The sequence below is a fragment of the Miniopterus schreibersii genome (genome assembly GCF_964146895.1).
Source record: "Miniopterus schreibersii genome assembly, chromosome: 7".
In the NCBI taxonomy this organism is placed as follows: Eukaryota; Metazoa; Chordata; class Mammalia; order Chiroptera; family Miniopteridae; genus Miniopterus; species Miniopterus schreibersii.
Window position 1 is genome coordinate 2,340,573 of NC_138108.1, and position 14,273 is coordinate 2,354,845.

The 14,273-nt window shown below is 57.9% G+C and overlaps 1 protein-coding gene across 1 annotated transcript in view; it reads left to right on the forward strand.

The window, feature by feature from the left end:
* Positions 1-9,916: 9,916 nt before the first annotated feature.
* The window catches only part of ASB18 (ankyrin repeat and SOCS box containing 18), a gene marked incomplete at its 5' end in the record, with an annotated part of 34,132 nt that continues 29,775 nt past the window's right edge, over positions 9,917-14,273 (forward strand). Inside the window, one exon of the mRNA XM_081141770.1 lies at positions 9,917-10,121. Coding sequence (XP_080997896.1) covers positions 9,917-10,121 — 205 coding nt within the window. The remainder of the gene's footprint in view (positions 10,122-14,273) is intronic.

The window sequence follows — 14,273 nt, forward strand, 5'->3', positions numbered from 1 at the left end:
AAGGGCCTGGGGCTCCCCGCTCACAGTGGACGGTGCTCAGAGGCCCTGACCTCAAGGGCCTGGGGCTCCCCGCTCACAGTGGACGGTGCTCAGCAGCAGGGCCGTGCTCAGCGGCCTTGATCTCGGGGGCCCAGGGCTCCCTGCTCCCCCGGCACGTACGGCATCCCCGAGAGAGCCGGGCGCCTGACTCCACAGCCGCCTCCTGCACGTCGGACTTCACTCCAAGTGGAAATTAATTGATTCTGCCTCAGCAACTTTCCCAATTTGCGAGAATTCCTCCGCTGACAGCCCCGCTGACGGGCCGCGCGGCCTCTCCGCCCGACAGCCAGCCGCGGACTTCAGAGGCTTCGCGGGGGGGATCCAGTCCCGGGCTCCCCAGCGAGACCCCCAACGCCCGCCCAGCTCCGCGCGTGTGGACGGAGCACAGTGCCCACGCCCCATGGCAGTATTTCTCCTCACGCCACGTCGCCGGGCACACGAGCACTTCGCGACTGGTTGGAGCAAATTACAATGCACCCGCCAGGCCCCTTTGTTCCCTGGCCCTTCAAAGGGGCGCGCGCCCGGCCTTGGAAGCCGCGGGACAGCTGCAGTCCATTCGAGAGCACTCTACCCCAAGTCGGTCTTGCAAATTATTTCTGCCCTATGCAGAGAACTTCTTTATTCCTCACGGCGTCTGGGGACTTTGAATCTTGCATAATGCGCACTCGCACGCACGGGGACGGATTATCGCGCCCCGGGATGGAACGATGCGCTCGGTAATGAGCCCACGGAACACGGAGAGGCTGGGGTTTCGTGTGCGTCCCTGGAGCCCGGCGGGGCCTCGTCCACTGGGGGGAAAACTGACCCTCGGGACTGCCAGGGCCCCCTGTGCACCTGCAGAGACTGGCCTGCGCCACCCTCCGAACGCCCAGCCTGCGCTGAGCTGCCTTTGGCTTTCCTGCCTCCTAGCATTTCAGAGGTGAGCTAATGCTAAGATGACCACAGGCCGCACAGGATCTCTGCCGCCGCCTGTGGGCCTGGCCTCCGAGGCCGGGCGGTGAGCTTGCTGCGGGCTGGGCTGTCCACAGGCCGGAGCCCAGGGGCACCCCACCCCAGACCCTGGGCCCTGCGAGGACGGGGGACCCGGCCTCTCTCCCACCAGTAACTGGTCATCACTGACCAAGCTGGGGCTCAGCACCCTCGTGGGCGGCCCTGGAGAGCTGACCACACCTGCAGGGATCGGCACCAACGCTTCTCACTAGTGGCCAAGGTCATCCAGTGCCCTCTGCGCAGAGCAGTGACGACGGGCCAGTCACGGGGCTCCCGGCCTCCATCCCTGACGAGCACGGAAAGGTCTCTTGCCCCTCAAGCAGCACGTGGAGAGCGACCAGCTGACCAGCGGGGCACTTGCCCTGGGGGGCGGGAGGAGTCCCACTGAAAGGGACAGGAGAACAACGCTGGGGTCACAGTGCCCTCAAGTGGACATTCGCAAGCACTGCCCTTCATCGGTTACAGGTCAGGGGCGAGGAGGGTGCTGCTAGGCCCCGAAGCTCCAGGAACCCCTTATTCTAAGGGTAAACATGGCGGCCTGTCATTTTATGAGCCAGTATATTTATTATTAGGAAATAAGCTGTTCGCCTTCTCTAACAAGCGCATGACCTACAGATGTTCACAGAATGTCTGTGTGTAGCCCGCTGGGGGCGCCGCGTCTCGCCCGCCCTGCGTGCGCTCGAGGGGCTGTCTCCCCCTGGGACCGGGGCGCCTGGGAGACGGACAGGCGCAGGCAGACGAGGGAAGGAGGGCGCCCAGTGCGATAAGAGGCTCTCGCTGAGCAAGCGATTCCTTTAGACCCCTCTGGGGAAGGCCCAGGTCCCTGTGAGCTGACCCAGCCGGCCGCCTGGGCCCGGGCGAGGCCGCGGGTCACTGGGAGAGCCTGCGGGATGGGAGGCCTGGGCCAGCCGCTCGGCTGCGGCCGTCCCTGCCCGGCCCCCCCGTCTGACAGCGAGCCTGTCGTCCCGCGTGCTCCATGTGGTCGCCCACCACCGACGTCTTCCATCAGGTGCCGGTCACTGGCCAGGGCCGCCCGGGAAGAGCATGCCCTTGGCTTAAAGGATGGACCGTGGAGGCACCAGCAACCTGCGGCCCCGGCCGGCTGTTCCCCTTGCGACAGGACGCGCCCCTGGAGGGAGACCCAGGTGAGCTCCGCAGCGGCCGGGGCCCCTAAGGTCGCGGCCGTATTAGCACCGGCTGACCAGCCGGCCGCGGCCCATTGCGCCTCAGCACGTGCCTTTCGCGGGCGCTTTGTTCCCGGGCTCCTCGCCTCAGCTGTTTGTGCTGAGTGGGTCCCGGGAGGCGGCCCAGCCGGGCCAGTCCCTGCACCCAGGGAGTGGGGTGGGTGAGAGTCCTACACTTCAGGGCCGCAGCCTCCAGAGGTGGGGTCGCCTGCGGTCAGCAAGACTGCGGCGAACACTTACAGGTGTCAAGAGGGTGGATCTCATGTTACGTGTTCTTGCAACAATAAAATAATTGGGTTTTTGTTCATCTTCACCTGAGGATATGATTTTTAGAGAGAGTGGGAGGGAGGGAGGGGGGAGAGAGAAACATCGACATGAGAGACACGCACACGCAGACGCACACACGTGCTCGCAAGCACGCAGCTCAACTGACATGTAACTTGGAAACGTTGCATCCTAACGGCTTCCACCGGCCAGGGAAGGAAGAGCCAGGGCCCCCGACTGAGGTGCGTTGATTCAAAGCCTTCCTCCCGTTGCCACGGTGAAGCCCAAGGAATGGAGATTGTTTCGGTGATAAGGGGGAGCCAGACCGGGAGACTCTTCAGATGTTGGGAGGAGATCTTCGTATATTGGGGCCAATAAATCCCCTTGAAAGCTGGTCTCCTAGCAACAGGTGGGGGATGCCACAGAGCTCCCGCCCGGCATCCTGCTGCCGTTATTGGGTCAATAAACTCACTAAGATTCTATGAGCCAAATGGTCTCTCTCCCCGAGCATCACCCCGAGCCCAGGGCCCAGCTTCCGCAAAGGGGCGGGGTGCCGGCAGCTGAAACAGATGTGGGTCCCGCGGCCGCCTCCAGAATGCCTCGGGCAGCGGGGGGTCAGCGAGATGTCCCCCGAGCCGCCCCGCAGGCCTCATCTCCGCCTGGGGCCCGGGAACCTGGGAGGGGACAGAGCTCACAAGGTGGGGAAAGGGGCCACTCACAAAGCAGGTGCCTTTTCGCGGGGAAGGTCTTTATTTTTTTTGAACCCTCACCCAAGGATATTTTTTCTATTGCTTTCAGAGAGAGGAAGAGAGAGGAAAACATCAATGAGGTGAGAGTCACTGATGGGCTGCCTCCTGCATGCTCCCTGCTGGGGATCGAGCCCCCAACCGGGGCACATGCCCCGACCGGGAATCGAACCCCGATCTCCTGGATCCTAGGTCGATGCTCAAACGCTGAGCCACGCCGGCCAGGCGCTCTCCGCCTTCTTACAGTGTTGGGAACAGAGAAGGCGTTGAGCAATAACCCTCAATTTTGCCCTGACCTGCACCCTTGGGTGGTCCCAAACTCTAGGGAGATGGACTCCGCTCAGGGAATGTTCTTGTCAGTCATGGGGGACCCAGGTCCCTGCAACTCCAGGTCCCCTGGCAAGGTACCAGGAGAGTGAGCCCCCTGTTCCTCCCGGCACACGGCCCTCCCCCCGTCAGTGGTGCTGTGCGGCTGGCGGAACAGGGGAGGCCAAGGCCAGTGACCTCAGGGCCCATCGGTCAGGGAAGCAGTGACGGCAGGGCCACGAGCTCTCAGCCACACGCTGCTCTTACGTGTTCGTACGAAGCCAGCGGCCCCTCCAGTCTGTGCTCCCTCTTCTGAGTCCCCCCAACTCTCCCTGGGGCAGCCTGAGCCTCCACAGAGGTGGCCTGGCCTCCTGGCTTCCAAGGTGACTTTGTAGGTGACCGGAAATCCTTGGGGATACTGAGCTTCGGGTTTACGTTAAACACAGGCCACGAAGCCTCCCGCCGCGCTGTGTCCCCGCAGGACCCTGCGGGCTCTGTCCCCCGCATGCTGGAGACAAGCCACATCCAAAAGGTCACCCTCCCCGAGGAGGCAGAGAGCAGCCGGAGGGCAAACGCCCAGCAGGGTCTGAAAGACAAGCTCCCCGGGGCCTGTCTGCGAGCCTTGGGGACCCCTCAGCGGGAACTGCAGACAATTCCGATTCTTGACGCGTGGCTCCTTCCCCTCAGCCCTCCCTGCCTCTCACCACCCACCGAGAGGGAGCTTCGAGCCAGAATACATTTGAATGGCAAAATAATTTATGCTTAATTAGGGCGCTGGATTTAAAATTAGACGTTCAAATGCATAATCACGCGGACCTCTAATCCCATTGTTTTGCCATCAGTCGCCACCTTTCTAGACGTCCGTGACCTGGAGCCTCCCCTTTGTCCCGGGCGCCCCTTCCTCACCTTTCTGTAAATTATTCCAAATTAATATTTCTAAAACACCACCCTGGTCATTTCACAGCTTCCTCTGAAAACTTGGACAGCTGCTCATCAACATCCAATTCCTGGCATTTAGGACCCTATGCTCGGACCCGGGGCCCCCTCCCGTGGCACCAGGCCCACGCCCACGCCCACGCCCACGCCTTCCGGTCCCACTGGCCTGCTCCACGCACCCGGCGGTCCCTCCACACCCTTCTGCTGACTCTCCTCCCTCCGCCTGAGAGGGAGCCGTTCTACCTACCCAAGCTCTGCCCATTCCTGAAGACCGTTCAAAAGCCACCGCCCACGAGTCCTCCGGGCGCTACAAAAGCCACCTCCCCAGCGCCTGCGGCACGCGTCCCCCCGATCGCGTCCCTACTGTGCCCCCTTTTCTAGTTGGCCCTGGGACCGGGAACCCTGACCTACCCACCAGCCCTTGTAGCCTACACTGGGGGCTCCCCGGGACGATCTTTGGATTAAGGGTTACCTGGGAGACAGGCCACGTCTCTCCTTAGCCCTTGGGGACATATCCGAGAAGAACAGACGGCTTGAGGGGGGCATCCTCTGCGTAGGTGCCCAAAGCTCATGGGTGCTCAACGCCCCCACCGGTTTTCTCTCTGCTCCGGGTCGGCCCCTTGCCCGGCAGCCACAGCAGGTGCTTCGCATTTTCGCTTTGGCCCCAGCTCTCCGCCCCATCGCCCCTCCCCCTCTCTCAGCAAAGGACGGTTATTCCGCCCAAACCAAAGGCTCCAGGAGACCCCCTCCGTCACCACTCTGGCCCCGGGACAAACTTCCTCGGCCCTGAGGGCACCTGGCCTCCCCCCCAGCAGCAGGTAGGTTCCGGCTCCAGCCTCCATCCCCCTCTTAGCGCCTCGCTCCCCCCCCACCCGCGGGCGTTGGCCTCCTGGGGTCGGGCAGGCTCAGCCCCCGGCCTCCCAGGTGCAGGCCGACCCTGCGAAGGCTCAGTCCATGTGGTGTCTTCACAAGGCTCGAGCTGTTCGTTCCCAGGGCTTTCCGACACTCGGAAGTTTAAAGTTGGTGTTTGGGCAAGTCTGTCGTCTTTTACACTGAGGGGCCCCTCCTCCAGCCCCAGGTGATCAAATGTGTATCCCTGGCCTCCTGGGGTGGGCCTACGATTTCTTGGTCATTACTGAAATGTTTTCGCCGCCTGGGCTACTTCGGGCGCGTAACATGACAGATTTCACTTCGTGGGTTCCCAGCCATCCCAGCCCCACTCCCTGAACATCTCCCGCCCCTGGCGAGGTAAAAGCGGCTGCTTTTACCCTCGGCCTGTTTCCTGTCTCCGTTTCCGAGCTTCCTGTAGCCTCTCCTGTCACTCGCCCGTCGGCCCTTTTGCCGCCGTTGCAGGTGGAGAATCACTGTGGCTCCGCCGTGCGTTTTCCATCAACAAGGCAGTTTTCTCTCGGCGTTCCTCTCTGACTGACTTTCCTGAACATTGTATGCCCTTATTTCCCAGGATCCTCTCCTCTGTGTTGCCCAGTTTTCTAACTTCGCTGGTATCCAGAAAAACTACTGACTTGGCTCATTCGGGAGAGCAGTGGGCGAGCTTATTGCAGGTTTTTATAAGTTCTAATAAACATCTTTCCTCTGATTCACTTGGTTTCACACATGTATCGTCTGCAGACAATGGTCGATCGTTTTGAATTTTTAAAGCTCAGTTGGTTGAGCGTTGTCCCTGCACCAAGAAGAGGTCACTAGTTTGATTCCGGTCAGGGCACATGCCCACGTCGTGGGCTTGACCCCCCGCAGGGGCCATGCAGGACGCAGCTGACCCATGTTTCTCTCTCATTGTGAACGTTTCTATCTCTCCCTCTCCCTTCCTCTCTCTTCAAAATCAATAAAACATATTTTAAAAAAAAATCTCTCCCATGTAAGATAGCATCCCCTTGAGAAAAGTTCCAGGGCTGGCTCTCCAGCGGCACGCCCTGGGGCCCTGCACAGCTCCCCGACTTCCACGCCAGCCCGGCCTCGTGGGAGGCAAACACGACACAGACACGTCTGCAAAACACTTGCGCTTCTCGATGGAGTCCGTGCTACTAGGCCTCTGGCCAAACACACGTGTAAACATAACCTGACATAAGTCACAATCAATGTGTCACTGAAAATACGTGAACTATGGTTCCCTCCGATGATTACTGAAAAATTAAGGCAGAACCAGGATGCGACCTCGTCTGACGCAGAGAAAGCCAGGACCCGTCTGCATTGATTGCTTAAACGTATTCCGTACCCTTCAAGGACATTCGCAGGGGAAGGTCAAATACAAGATTTCCAAGAGGTGAAGGGGGGGAGGTATTGGTGCTGGGCTCCTTCCCCCTCGAGGACAGAGGCGGGTGGGTGGGGGTGAGGGGGCCAGGAGCTAATCAGACAAGAAAAGATAAAGAAATAGATCCTGGAAGGTTTCACAGTGAAATAAAGAAATTCATGTTGCCTTAAATATAATTTGTGTTAGTTACATTTCAATTCCTAATTTATACATAGCAGGGTTGATAAAGAATTGCATTATAACAGAATTAGCCGGAATAATTAGCATCGCGTATGCGTCTCTGATTAAACACCCAGCGGATCGCCTGGTAATTAAGATCAGTGAGCTCGGAGTTTCAGGCTTTGTCATCTTATCAACGGCCTCACGAGTGCTTCCTCTCCACCCCCCTTCTGATGTGGGGCTGGGCAGCCGTCTCGAAGCATCTCGGTTTATTTCTTTAAATTGCCTTACCCGGATTCCGGTCATTTTCCTGTGGTCCCTGCCCTCCCTCCCTCCCTTGGTACTTCCACCAATGTGCTCGTGTCAGATTATCTTTCTAATGTGAGGCATTCGATGCTGCAAAGCATCTGTGGTTGGAAATTCAGGTTCAAAGATTTCTTTCAACGCCCATCATTCTCTGGCCAGAGAAAGAGCCAGAGGCCAACCAGACTCCTGGCAAGTTGGCCCAACGCCTGAACTGAAGACGGAGCCTGCGGGTTCATATCTCCTTTCCCGGCAGAGTCCGCGGCCAGTGATGCCAGGAATGTCTCTGCCTGGGGTTATTTTCAGTCCCGGTGGCACTGGAAGGCAGTCAGTCCCTCAAGTGGCCCTGGCTGCCTGCTCACTGATGACCTGAGACCAGGGTGCCATCGCCCCTCCACTCGGGGACCCTGGGGCTGGCTGCTGTCCTTGAGACATCGGTGAGACTTTATCATGGGAGGCAGGAGTCCAATACCCAAAGCATGGAAAACTCCGGGGGTTAACTCACATTTTCTAGCACAGTCTGAGCATCTGTTCTGCCTCTCTCTAGACTAAAGCCAGGACATATCCATGATTTTAGTGGCAGCGTGAACACAATACCTGGATCAGCCAGGAGTACCTTCAGCTGCGAGTCACAGAAAACACGCGATCAGTGCTCCGGAATAGAGACAAGAAGCCCGGCGGCTGGCAGCCCAGAACCGGGACAAAGGTTCAGAAATGTCATCGAGGAGCCATCTCTCCCCCTCTTTCTGTCCCACTGTCCTTAGTGTATTGACCCTTCATCTCAAGTCTGTCACCTCATGGTTATGATATGGCTGCCGCAGCTCCACACATCATGTCCATGTCCAAGGAAAGAAGAAAGGGAAAGAGAGGTGCCAGCCACATCCTCTCCTTTCCATCAGGAAAGCAAAAGGCTCCCCGCAGGCACCGAGCGGGCCACGCCCACTCTCACTGGCCAGAACCGGGGTGCCGGGGAGGCTGGGGCATGGAGGCGCCGGCCAAGGAGACTGGGACCAATACTACTGACTTAAGTCAACATGATTCATCACCAGGGGCCAGGCACGTTGTCACAGCAAAGAAAAACCAGGCTCTGTGAGGTAGGAAAAAGGGGGACAGATGCTGGGTAGGAACCCAAGGCCAGCTCCCCGAATGCAGGTGCCAGACATGATGCGGAAAGTGTCAGTGTTTGGGGCAGGACCTGCAAAGTTGCACATGGGAGCTGAGAGGAGGAGGGAAGTGTTATAGAGAGAGATTTATTTTAAGAAATCGGCTCATGCAACTGTGGAGACTGGCAAGTCCAAAACCCATAGGGCACCCCAGCAGGCTGGAGACCCAGGAAAAGCTATAGTTGAAGTGCAAAGGCCCAGAGACATCGTCTTTGTCTTTTCCAGGCCTTCGACTGATCGGATGAGGCCCACCCACATTATGGAGGGTAATCTGCTTTACCCAAAGTCCACAACTTAAACATTAATTCCATCCAAAAACACCTTTGCAGGAACATCCAGAATGACGTTCGCCCAAATATCTGAGCACAGATATTAACCATCACAAGGGAAGACGAGAGAACCTGAGAAAGGGGAGAGGTGGTAAGATTGGGGTGCAAGGTGGAGGGGGCTCTACAAAAACCATATGCGGAACAGGAGAGACATTTGTAAGGGTGCAGATTTGCAACTGGCAGATAAATAAGTCCTGAGGAGTTAATGCACAGTATAGGGATCATAGGGAGCAATATTGTACTATAAACACCAAGCTTGCTGAGAGGCCGGATCTTAATTACTCCCACCAGGAAAAGGAAATGATAACCACGGGCGGTGGCGGAGGAGCCGGCTAACTACGTGGCGATCACGCTGCAACAGGTGAATGTGTCAAATCAACGCTGCGCACACCTTCAGCTCTCACGATGTTCCCTGGCAAAGGGATTTCAGTTCAAAAGGAATCCCAAAGTATATTAATTTCTTAAAAGTTATATGGCGCAGCCTGGGCCCCTCAGGTCACCACAACATACAGGGACGTGCCGGGGCACCTGGGCTCTGAGCCCAGGGTGACATGGGGAGAGGGGAGCCCAGGACCATCAGACACACAGATTGTGAGAAAAAAGCCCCCTCACCCCCAGGAACGCACAGAAATCAACGTGGGGGGCATTGCGCTCCCACGGGTCACGGAATCGATGGCTTTAAGCCAAGCTGCCAGCCCTAAGGGGTGCGGGGACAGCCGCTAAAAGAAGACAGTGTTTGCCCGGCCGGTGTGGCTCAGTGGTTGAGCATTGACCTATGAACCAAGAGGTCACGGTTTGATTCCCGGTCGGGGCACATGCCCGGGTTGCGGGCTCAGTCCCCAGTAGGGGGCGTGCAGGAGGCAGCCGATCGATGATGTTTCTCCCTCTCCCTCTCCCTCTCTCTCTAAAAATCAATAAAACATATTTTAAAAAGGAGACAGTGTTTAACAACACCTGTGCGAACTCCCGTTTCAAATGTTGTCCCCTCTTGGTCCCACCCCCTCACCAGCGCGTCTCCTGCCCGTCTCTGGAACAGTCGGGACTGGGGCCCCGGGGACATTAAGCCCGTGTCCCCCGCAGGAGGGCGGGGGAGGGCGTCTGGCAGCCGCCCACGGGCTGTAACCCAAGCCTGCTTCTATTTCTAGCCTCCCACACGCCCCGGGGCACAGAGCCGACTCAGGGCGCAGTTGAGGAAACAAGAAGCTTGGTCACCGCGGGCGCCGTTACAATGTCCAGCTCTGATCGCCTCCCCGACTACCCGCTCGGCTGCGACTTGGTGAGGAGCCTGAAGTCGGCGCTGGACGCCGGAGACGAGACGACGGTGGCCGCCCTGATCTGCACCCGGGTGAGGCCTGTGGACGCCGTGATAGAGCTGGCCAACGACGACTGGATGAAGGACCCCTCGGCCCAGCTGCCCCCCGGGGCGCTCCTAGGTAAGAGACCGGCCTCCTGTTTGAAACTACACTTCCCACCACGCGTGCTCGACGGGCGGCCGTTCCTGGGGGGGCAGGGAGGGTGGTTCAAGAGGCAGGTGGGAGCCCTGGGCGCTCCGACTACACCTGAAGCACTTTCCATGTTGCTGCAGAGTTGTCTTAATTCAGTCGCCTACTGGGGTGACTCATCACAAAATGCTCCAGGAACCCGCAGGAGGGAATCTGTGTACATTGTTGCTAGTCCCGGTAACATTGTTGCTACTCCCGGTAACACTGTAACCAGCGTCTTTATTTGCATTCATAGGACGTTTTTCTTATTGTGTCTATACCCTTAGGATAAATTCCTGAGAGTGTGTTTCTGCAACAGGGATAGAAAAGTTTCCAAACTGTGTTCCGAAAGGATTTCTGTTCCCTGTGGCCGAGAGGGCCTGTGTCTCTCCGCACCCTGGACATTGCGGGTGAGGGGTGTTGGTATTTAAATCTCAAGGTTCAATACGTGGGCCCCGGTTGTCGTCCACGCCTGCCCGTCGCCCTTCCTCTACCGCCTGGGGCGAAGTCTTGTCCACGGGGCTGTTTTCCTTTGCAGACCTCTCCACGCTCGGTTTGTCCGCTCACATCCTTGGGCAACAGCTCCCATTTCTTTGTATCTTTTTTATCATGTTTGTAAGAATTCTTCACACGACATATATGTAAAATCGCTTTGTCGTCTCTGCTGAAAATACTTTCCCTGGCCTGAGATTTACTTGTAGCTGAATTGTGCTGTTTTCTAGCTGGTCAGATGTACCCTCCACAGTGTCAGTCTTGACCCAGGTCTATCGCTAGCTCTGGACTGAGTGAGGAACCTGCTGTGAGGTACCTGGGGGCTGCCCGGGATGGCCCACCCCATGCCAACTGGAACCTCCCCTCCAGGGCTGCCCCAAATCTCCCGGGCGTATGAGCACCCCCTCTGCTCACCGAGGCCCCCTATCCTTCCAGACCCGGCACCGGGCCACCTGCACCGGGAGGCCCCCTGCTGACCGGCCTGCAGGCTCCCCTCCTGCCTTCACCCTCAGCCTGCATTAGATACCGAAGCACACGGCCTTGCGGGGCTGATTTTTATACCCACCGGATATTTCAAACCCCAACACAACCTTCTCAAGGGCAAGGCCCTTGCCTGACCCTCGTTGGTATCCAGCTCCCGGCCCAGGCCTTTGTCCTGAGAGGGAGCTCAGGCCCTGGGTGCCCTGCCGGCGTGGGCGGCCGAGCTCCTGCCATTCGGCTCGGTGGGCACAGCCTGCCTTTCCACAGCCGCATCTGGGGTTGGCCTCTCTGCAGAAAACTATAATTCTCCTTTCTGCTAAGGCCGAGTCTCACCGTTTAATATCAGTGACAGCTGTGTCATTTGTCCTGGCCTCTCTGCAGTGCCTATCAGCTCCGCTGCCACCGAGAACACGGGGGGGGGGGGGCACGCTGGGGGAGGGGTGGCGAGACCATTCCTGCCCCCAGAGGCATCGACTGCACAATTAGGTAACCAGTGTAATCAAACTACTTAAGGGACAACTGATTGCCAGTTGCCGTTATTAAGGGGCCAGCGTCCAGGATTGTGCGGCTGATACGGCAGGTACAAGTCAAGGTGCCCTGTGGATTCTTGACTGAATGGAAAGCCAGGGCACCGTGTCGTGTTTGGTATTGGAGCACCCAGGCAAGTTGGAGAAATGCTGATTGGGTTTTTATTAAGAGCCCTCGCCCAGCAGCGAGGTGGGTGGGCGTGAGTGTGGGGGACACGCGATGGGCATGTGCGCGCCGGAAGCGGGGTTCTCGGAATTCGACTTCTTACCCATCCAGCGCCCGAGGCCCGGCGCTGAGGGGCCCCGACGTTAGGGCCTCGGCCACTGCTCCTCGGCTGTCCGTGGGGAGCGCCTGCGCCCGGACACACCGAGCAGCGAGGTGCCGGGTAGGTGAGCACAGCTGCCGCCTCAGAGGCCTCGTTGGCACCAGTGACGGAGCATGCGCGCTGCTGGCGGCTCCGGGACTGTGGCGTCCTGGGAACCGCAAGAGAATAGGGGCGAGGGAACCCGCTTCTCGCCTTGATCCCACCACCACCTGTGTGGACTCGAACCTGCCAATCCATCTCTCTGAACCTCAATTTCCTCATTGAAAAAAATGGGCCATCCCTGTCCAGTGCGGCTCAGTGGTTAGAATGACGGCCTGCGCACCCAAGGGTGGCGAGTTCAATGCCTGGTCAAGGGCACGTGCCTGGGTTACTGCCTGGATCCCCAGCAGGGGGCGTGCAGGACGCAGCCGATTGATGTTTCTCTCTCATGATGTTTCTCTCTCTCCCTCTCCCTTCCTCTCTCTCTAAAAAATCAATTAAAACTTTTTTTTTCTAATGGGCCATCTCTCAGGGTCCTTACAAATCGGACTAGCCAGGACTGCAGGACGGACACCTTGTGTTTGCAGAGATAACAAAGCCCTGCGGCCTTCGCAGGGGCGGTGCATCCTCACAGAGGCCTGTGTGGACCAGCCCCGCCTTCCAGGGGAGGCCAGTTGGGCCGAGAAGGTACTGCGGGGAAGCTGGCGGGAAACTGGCTTATGAGCTCTGTCATGCCACATAAGGAGCGGCGTGCCCAGGGCCAGCCCTGTCTGACTGTCAGGGAGAGTGAGCCCCCCGGCCAGAGCATGTGAGAACTGGCCGGAGCCTGAGTGGGGGCAGAGAAAGGAGTCGTTGTAGTCAATGTGTGTCTCCCGAGGGGCCGAATGGGGCTCGGAGAGGTTGAGTTACACACCTGAGGCCCACAGTTGGTAGGAGGCATGAATCCAGGGCTCTTCCTGGTGTCCCATGATGCCTGCGTCTCATCCTCTGACTGCATTTTACAGATGGGACATTGGTTCCCTTACTGGTCAGTAGCCAGCCAGGAGCGGCAGGCTCACCGGGTATGTTCCTGACTTGTCGTCAAGGGCTCTTGATGCCAACCCACCCGGAGACGTGTTGCAGGAGGACCCGTGAAAATACGTCCCCACTGCAGCTGTGTACACCCCTTTGGCTTTGCATTACATATACACACACTCACACACACGCATCATACGTGTATGTGCACGTGGATGCATATGCATGTGTGTACACATGCACACGTATGCATCGTGCGTGTATGTGCACGTGCATGCATATGCACACACATGCACATGCACACACATAGACATGCACATGTGCACACACAGCGTCAATAACATGAGTCCCTGACTTCAAATAAGACTATTAAGAAAAATGCGGACGAACGAGTGAGGTGCTTGGCTGCAGAATGAAAGCAGAGATGGGAAGCAGGAGGTCAGACGACAGGGACAGATAGGAAGGAAAGCTCTCAGCCACCTCGACCGCACACCCTGAGCAAAGAGTGTGGGGGCAGGGAGTCCCTGCTCGAAGCAAAATGAAATTAAACCTTTCTAAGTACTTATAAATCAGCACCTAATGACAGTCTCCCGCCACCAGCCAGAGCATCGCTCTTATTACTGTGATTCGCAAGCCAGGAAAAGATCTGGAATTATGCACAAATTATTGTCCCATCTTCTTAATTAACGCTGATTGCAAAATTCTTGCTAAAGTCCTCGCTAACAGACTCAATTATGCGCCGCCTGAATTGATTCGCCCAGATCAAGTGGAATTTATTAGAAATACACTCTCCTACAATAACATCAGATTATCTTTGAATACAGTTAGATTATTTCGGAGTAAAACGGCTCCAGCGCCAGCCCTTGCCTCAGATGCGGACAAACGTCTCCCGCCACCCAGCACGAAGACGCCGCTTCTCTTCCCCCGAGCACCCTGGGCCCTCCTTTCCCCAGAAACAGGCCGAGCCACTGGAGAGATGAGATGCCTGCCTCGGAGCTAATGGTCCAGCTTCAGAGCAGATGAGCAGGAAGAAACATCCTGCGGGGCTGAGGCCCGGCTCCCCCGGCCGAGCCCTCGCTGCCTGTGGACCACGGTGAAGCCGCAATTAGGCCAAACCGGGGTGTTTTCAGAACCAAAACGGAGAAACAAGCTAATAAAGAGATAATGTATGCTGATGACACGCTTCTGTGCTCGGCACAGCCACACGCCGGGGAGGCCTGAAAGGGCAGGAAGCGCGAGGGTGACGTGGAGACCCGTCAGCCTCCCCAGGGCCACCGCGGCGACCC